Here is a 7,664-nt window from a genome sequence, read left to right on the forward strand (position 1 = left end):
TCTTCGTCCTCCGAGGCCCGTCGGCTTTCCATTTGTTTTGTTGATTTCATTTTTAGCCTGGACAGGCCTTGAGTAGTTTCCCCTTCCCAGTGACGGGGCTGTTTGCCGTTCGTACCGTATGCCCTGTGTTTCGCTCTCACGTGCGCGGGAGCGGGGCCCCCTCCCTGGCCTGGAGCTGCGCTGGCCTCGCAGTGGGGTTGCTGCCCCGGGAGTGAGTGCCCGTGCTTTGAGGAGGCCCCTTTAATTCCTCTTCTAGAAAAAAAATTGCGATGAGGATGTTAGGCTACGATTTGCCGTGGTTTTTTTTTTGTTTTTTTTTTTTTCAATTTAAGGTTACTTTATATTTCGTGATAAATAACATGGTACGAATCCTATTAGCTGCTATGCGGCTGTTTTAGCTCGAAGAAAACCTGGTGGTGAGATCCACGTTGGAGCATTTTGGGCTGCTACGGCTTTGGCTGTGCTGAGGAAATGAGCCTCCTCGGGAGAAGGAAAGGCTGTGCCTACCTGTGTATTTTGTGCGGGTTTGCTGTTCGTGAGGGGAGGTCTTACCTCTGGCACTGCTTTCTAACGCACCTTTGGAGTTTTGAAAGCCTGCTGCATAACTCCTAGCAGCTAAGTTTGTGTCTCTGAAGGAGATGATTTTGCAGTCACGAGTTGTGTGGATTTTCCAGTGAGTTCAGTAGTTGCAAGACTTGATGGTGAAATTTGGGGTACAACCCTTTCAGTGTGAGGTACTCAGAAATGTGGTATTTAATCCTTCTTAAGGCACTTGTTACTTTCTTGTCACCTGTGAGGTGCAGTGAGAGGGGAAATTGAAAATGTAAGGTTTGCTATTCAGAAACAGAACTGAAATGCGTGGCTGGAATGTCTTTGTTGTCTAACTGTGTGTTCTTTTTCCATCAATATGCCTTTTTTTTTTTTCCCCCTTGGACAAATTAAAGGCAGACAACGCTGAAATACCCAGCGAGTTTGGAGAAGTCATCCACAGGGAAAATCAGTGATGTCTCAGTAGGACTCCAGGTCTTATTATGGCTCAGGAAAGTCCAGCGACCTTGAGTCATCTCATGGCTGTGGCACTTCAGCCATTCAGTAGCCCTGGGCAACTGTGTGTGTTAAAATTCTCGAGCTCTGCACTGGGCAAGATGTGTGCACCAGTCTGTCTTGGTAACAGGAATATAGGAACCATTTTTTAAATGAAAGATAGTGAGTGAATTTGAAAGAAATTGGGAGAGAAAGACTTGTTGGAACAGGTTTTTGCTGTTTATATACAGATACATAAGCAGACTTGGTGCTCAGTTTTTGAGGTTTAGTAGGAATGATGACTGGAAACAATGGTTGTAGGTTCTTGGGCCTCTTTATCCTAATTAGCATAGTGGAATAGATACTTTCTGATGCTGGCAATATCCTGGAGTAAAAAATAGCTCGATCTGGGGACCTGTTACTATAGAATATTTTCCCAGAGCCAACTGGCCAATCCTTGTGTAGACAAACTGTTGGGAGAACATACTTGAGGAGTATCTCCAGCCATCCTCTACCCAGCATCCGTGTGTCTCTGATTTTGTGAGTATGTCACGCTTTGTAATCTGTGTGATGTCCACTCCTTGGCTGTCAGCACTGTGTGCAGTGTGACTTGCATTCGTGAGTCTCGAGCCCTGTTCCTGCAGACATGGCACCTCAGACACTTGCGTGCTCCAGCTCTTGCAGCATCTGGATCACAGAATCTGCTTTTTGGGATGGCTGGACGCTTGTGCTCGCCCACTCGGGCACTTAGGAAGCCCTAGTGAGACAGCCCCTGCAGCCGTGAAGCTGTGCTCATGGGTCTGTGTGCTTCTCTCCCTCAACGCAGGCGCTTCGATTACCGCCCAAAACCTGACCCTTACTGCCAGGCTCGTTACACCTTCTGTCCCACTGGCTCTGCCGTTCCAGTTATGAAGGAAGAGGATGTCATTGAAGTGTATCGATTGCAGGCTCCAGTATGGGAGTTCAAATATGGAGACCTGCTCGGACATTTGGTAAGGTGATGTCTTTGTTTAACAAAGTTCCAGGGGCAAATTCAACAGCAGGTGCCAAGAATGGGAGCTGTTGTAAAGGTTGGGGTATGTTTGTATGGAAGAGTGTTGGGGCGCACAGGGTAGGTTATCTATAGGAAGGATACCCAAAGAGCAGTAAATTTCAAACAAAAGTTATGGCATTCAGCTCAGCTAAAGGAAAGACCACAACCAGCACAGTTGGTGGGTTTGAAAGTGTTCCCCCACAGAGCTGCATATTGGGAGCGTTTTGTGTACATGTAGCATTACGTTTTGGGTGTCTTTTGTTCTGTGCTAGGATTGTGTCAAGAAAATAAATTTATTTGTGCCCTTATATCAGATTAAATATTTGCTTTTCAGTATTTGAAGTATTAACTTTTCTCTTGTTAAAAACCTGTATTTGTGTGAATGTGGATGTCTGTCAGGAGTGGACAGCTATCTGGCCAGAATGGTGGATCATGGGGATTTAGTTGTTTTTATGGTTCTTTCTTCAGTGTTATGATCAGTATTAAAGTCTCCATTCATGGAGTCATGCAAATATGAAAGAATCTCAACTTCAGTAATGTTTATAGTTATAGCAGTAGAATAATTAAGCTTCAGAGCATGATCCCTGATTAATAAAGAAATGCTAATGAGTATGAAAAAGCAACATTGAAAACCAAGCACACAGAGTGAAAAATAGAAATAGCTTCAAGTATTGTTATTTCAGTTGATAAACTGAGGTTGAATTTATGTGTCTGCTATACAGCTTTTAAAATAAATATTTATCTCATTCCTTTTGTGGCTTTCATTACTAAGTTCTGGTTTTGGTTAACTCAGTTCTGCTCTTTATTTCCTTGATACCTCTGTGAGGTTAAGGATTCAAGAGTAAGCTTGAGTTTTGATCATGAGCTCCTACCATCTGCCTATAGCGGAGTTCACAGTGGGTGGATAGACAGACAACCACTGGGACAGTCTGACTCTGTGATAAAAGTGTGTGTGATACAGCCCAGTACGTTGTGCATCAGTGCTACTGAATCCAAGGTGTGACAGGAACCCCTTCTCCTCTCCTCACCCCGTTGAACAGCAGTTCCCAAGGGTCTTATCTGCCGTGTTGGTCAAACTGAGGTCGGTTTTATTTTAATGTTTTGGGGGTTTGGTTGTGTTTTGGTGTTTGTTTGTTTTTTTTCTTTTCCAGAAAATTATGCATGATGCTGTGGGTTTCAAGAGCTCTCTAACGGGCAGAAACTACACAATGGAGTGGTATGAGCTCTTCCAGCTGGGTAACTGCACATTTCCACACCTCCGGCCCGGCATGGATGCCCCATTCTGGTGTAACCAGGGAGCTGCCTGCTTTTATGAAGGAATAGATGATGCACACTGGAAGCAAAATGGAACTTTAGTTCTTGTGACCACCATATCAGGTAGATTTTGGATGCGTTGGATAGTGCTAATATCATAAAATACAGAGTCAGCCTTGTCTTAGTGTAAAGCAGTAGCTTTTAATTTCCCTTTTGTAGGTTATTTGCAATGCTAGTCACTGATGCTAATTTCAGACTGAAATACTGCCTCTGCACTTCCTTTTATACAGCAAGTGGTATGAGGCTGCTGCTTTTTGAACACAGCACACACTGAAGAGTTGTTAAATGAGAGTCATCTGTTGTTGCTGTACCAAAACTGTTGAGTCTTTTGAGTGTAAAAATAGCAAAACAGTTTATACAGAACGATTATGGACTCTTTTCACGTGGCATCACCAAAACAAAGCTTTCTATTGTGAAGTAGCAGATGACTGCTGAGATTAGAAAAACTGGTGAAAATGTCTGTGTTACTGAGCAAACAAATAAGGCATATTTAGAAATAGTCTCAAAACTATAAAAGATCCTGATCTCTATCTCCAGCTCCCCCATTATGTGTCTTAGAAGCTGCGTAAATGTCCCCAGTAATAGGTCTCTGTCATTCCCTGTAGAACCAAACTGGGATCTACACCTCTAAATACGTGGATTATCACCAGAGTAGATTCCTGTTATGTACTGAACTCTGCAGTCCTTACGTTGCGCTAATCCTGATGTCATTTAAATAAAACTCACTGAGTTCTGCTGCAGCAATTAGTCAATGGCTTATGAGCAAAGTCTGCTGAAGACCTGGAGGTTGCCAAACCTACTTACTCTGCAAAGTTGGCACAACGTACAAGGCACGGCGGAGACCCAGAGTACAGCTACTGGGATGTGGTGCTTTGTGCTTGCCTCCCTCCACCTTCAGCAGCTTTGCTGAACTCGCTCTCTAGATAACCTCCTCAGTGCTGCTAAGAAATTCTAGGCTGTTCTTGAAGCAGGAAGATAAGTGGAGCTGCTTTCCTGTGAGCTGGTAGCTCGCAACTGAAGTGTTTGATGGCTGATACAGTTGGATTCTCTTGTCTGAATACCAAGTTAAATATTTTCATGCAGTTGGGGAACTTCTAACGCTTCCTGCCTGTGGGGGTTATTTGCTGCCTCAGAAGGGTGAGGTTATGCAGGTGCCTTGTGGAGGCATTGTTATGGTCCTCGTTTCTCTCACTCTTTCTGTGAAACTTGGGGAGAGGCAGCATCTCTGAGGGTTTTGAGTTGTCTGGATTTGAGTAGGAATCCTAAAGTTGCTGTGGAAGGGTGTGAGTGAGTGCAAGCACAGATAGGCAGCACTGTGAGCTGACCTTGCTTCCTTGAGAGAGCAGGCAGAAAGCATGCCAGCTCGAGGGAGAGGGCTTCAACCTGTGAAACAGCTGGACCCTCTTAGCTCTTGGGAGGTCCTGTAGAGCTGTTTGTCAGCAGTGTCAGAGACCACACTGAAGCATCTCCTTTGAAGCCCACTGGCCAGGTTAGTGTTACATAGGGGTATGCTTCTTTTGTGGAAATAGGGCAGGAATATCCAAAGTCTAATTTTTGACTGTCTAGACATCTTGCATCAGGTTATCATGGAACCATTCATTAACCTGTAGTGTCTTTGTTTAATTTAAGACATGAGGGCCGGAACATAATATTAAGTCTATCTTGGCCTTGTTAGGAGAGACAGATCCTTTTCAGTAGGGGGCCTTGCAGAACACACACTAGGAAGCTAATCTGAAAGGAGTTAGAGAAGATAAATGGGAGCTTCAGAGCCTGTCTACACTGTACAGAAAATAGAGTTCTTGATAGAGATTTAATGACTTGCTGCTTTATTAAGTCATGGTCAATTAAAAAATAAAGTATCCAATGCTGTCACTAAACATAGTGGTTGTTATGTGTACTGTGAAGCCCAAAAGCTCTTGTGTGTGCAGAACAGTTACAATGGGCTAGCTTAGGAGGTGCATGTCCAGAGTTGCTCTGAGGCAGCAGCTTGCTCACATGCTGTGCCTTGGGGAATGTGTGAGATGTGTTTGCTCTCTGATGAAGAGCAGACCCAGCAGTCTGACCTTTGCAGCTTGTTTTGGAGGGGGCGTGTGGCGAGCAGCCCTCTTCATTGGTCTTGGCAAATGCAGTATTGCCACAAACTCAGACTTATTGCAGGGGGCTGGTTGCTGCGTGCAAGGTGGCAGCAGTGACACAGATCTGTCTGATGTCTCCTGTCCCTGAACTGTGAGGTAACTGCTGCCAGTCTCTCAGCTTGCAGTGCTCTTGCCCACCTTTCAGCAGCCACCAAGCACATTTACTGTACCCACAGCAGAGGCACTTGCAGCTAAAGAGAGATTGTGGCTTGGAATACTGTCACGATGGCAAGCTGCCATCTGACTGTGTCTCCTGACATATCCCACAAGAATCTGCAAAATTTGGTTGTGCTCTCAACGTGAGGAGCTAGAGGGATCTGAGTCATGGATGGTTGTACCCTGCCCTGACTGGGGAATGAGAGGGTGGGAACGGCTAGGCTGAGGTGCAGTGCTGGGACTCCGGGAGAAACAAAAGAGGAAAGATTAGCCACGGGCTTCAGCTCTGTTTTGGGAAGTGAGATGCATCACACACAGGGAGCTACCAGAAAGATGAGCTGGGTTAGAGATGTCTTCCTCATTCCAGTTGTGAAATCACTGTCACTAAATGTGTATTCTAAATAAAAATAAAAAAAAAACCAACAAACCAGTCCTCAAGATCTCTAAGTTTACTGATCTTCACATCCCACTTATATCCTGTGGCATAGCTCAACTTTGATGTCTGAGGAGCTGCTACAACAGTGGGGTCTCAGTCTAAGGTTTCTTTTGTGGAGAGACATGAAAACTTCTGCCCTGAATTGCTGAATTTAGTTAAAACTTAAGGAAGTACAGAAATGCCTGTTACACTGGTGAGCACTTTGCCAGCATCTCTTGTAGGTTGGACTTCCTGTCGTGTTTGTCTGTTTGGATAAAACAAGACGGGAAGTGTCGTGGTTCTCTGACATTTGGATGTTCTGGCATAGTAGTAGGAAATGGGGCAGAAAAAGGAATTGCAGTTTAAATAACGTAGATGTGAATATAGTTTATTCAGTGGGGTGTTGTTTCTCTCAAACCTTAGGTCTTTGTATGGTTAGGTAGTGTTGTAGGTAAACCTGCAGAGAAAGGCAATGAACCCTGAAATAGAGGGAAAATATTTTGAGCCATGTATTTATTACCTTGTCTCTGTAAGATTAATTTCCATCTCTTACAGGAGCCATGTTTAATGAAATGGCAAAATGGGTAAAACACGACAACGAGACTGGCATTTACTACGAGACCTGGACAGTTAAAGCAAGTCCCGACAAACACTCCGTGGTATGGTTTGACTCTTACGAGTGCTCTAAATTTATACTGAGGACATACCAGAAGCTGGCTGACTTAGGAGCTGTATTTAAGAAGATACAAACCAACTATACAAGCATAATTTTATTCAGTGGAGAACCTGTTTATTTGGGAAACGAAACGTCTATTTTTGGCCCGCGAGGAAACAAGACGTTGGCAGCAGCTCTGAGGGAATTCTACTCTCCGTTCAAACCTCATCGGGCAGTCAGAGAGTTTTTTGTGGATCTTTTAAAAATAATCGATCGTGTCGTCTTGAATCAGCAGTTTTACCTCTTCTACAACTTGGAATACTGGTTTTTACCTATGAAGTTCCCTTATCTCAAAATAATTTATGAAGAGGTCTCGTTACCTGTTGGAAGCAAGACATCCTTTGGGGTGTAATTGCTTACTGAAGAACGAGACTTGCCCTTAAGGCAGAATACCCTTTTGGAGCATTACCATGACAGTACTGAAGTGTTGTACCTTTCACTGCTAACCCTGACAGTTGTGTTGGGAACCACGTGGAAGACTGTGCCTTGGGTTCTTGTTCCCTGTGTAGCATTTCCATGAATGCCGCAGCTCTCTGACTTGGCCAGCCCCTGTGTAACCGTGGATGCCTGCTGCCTGAATGTAGGCTGATGTGGCTCCTCTTGGCTAAACTCTGGAGTGCCTGAGGGCAGATGGGAGGCAGCTCCTCTGCTCCCATCCCAGGTGCTCTCCACATCCGTGGCCGTGGGGCAACAGGTAGCACCTGGCTACCAGCTCAAATGGGATGCAAGCATGACAAGGACCTTCTGGTCTGACCAGCTCGGCTAATCTATATGTTGGAGCTGACAAACCTGAGTGCCTAGATGTGCCCAGTTCCCTCAACACGTGCCTTACATTGGTGTTCCAGCGTTTTTTTGGTTTGTATGACTGGGACC

At 44.8% G+C, this 7,664-nt stretch overlaps 1 protein-coding gene across 1 annotated transcript; it reads left to right on the top strand.

Moving 5' to 3' along the window:
• Nucleotides 1-1,849: 1,849 nt before the first annotated feature.
• On the top strand, nucleotides 1,850-7,143 carry CLN5 (ceroid-lipofuscinosis, neuronal 5; the record flags this gene model as incomplete). The annotated part of the gene is made up of 3 exons (XM_008935488.1): nucleotides 1,850-2,015; nucleotides 3,208-3,433; nucleotides 6,632-7,143. Coding segments are annotated over 3 exons (904 nt in total), but the record flags the coding sequence as incomplete, so codon positions are not given.
• Between the last annotated feature and the right edge of the window lie 521 nt (nucleotides 7,144-7,664).

Source organism: Merops nubicus, unplaced genomic scaffold (genome assembly GCF_000691845.1).
Source record: "Merops nubicus isolate BGI_N331 unplaced genomic scaffold, ASM69184v1 scaffold40172, whole genome shotgun sequence".
Lineage (NCBI taxonomy): Eukaryota > Metazoa > Chordata > Aves > Coraciiformes > Meropidae > Merops > Merops nubicus.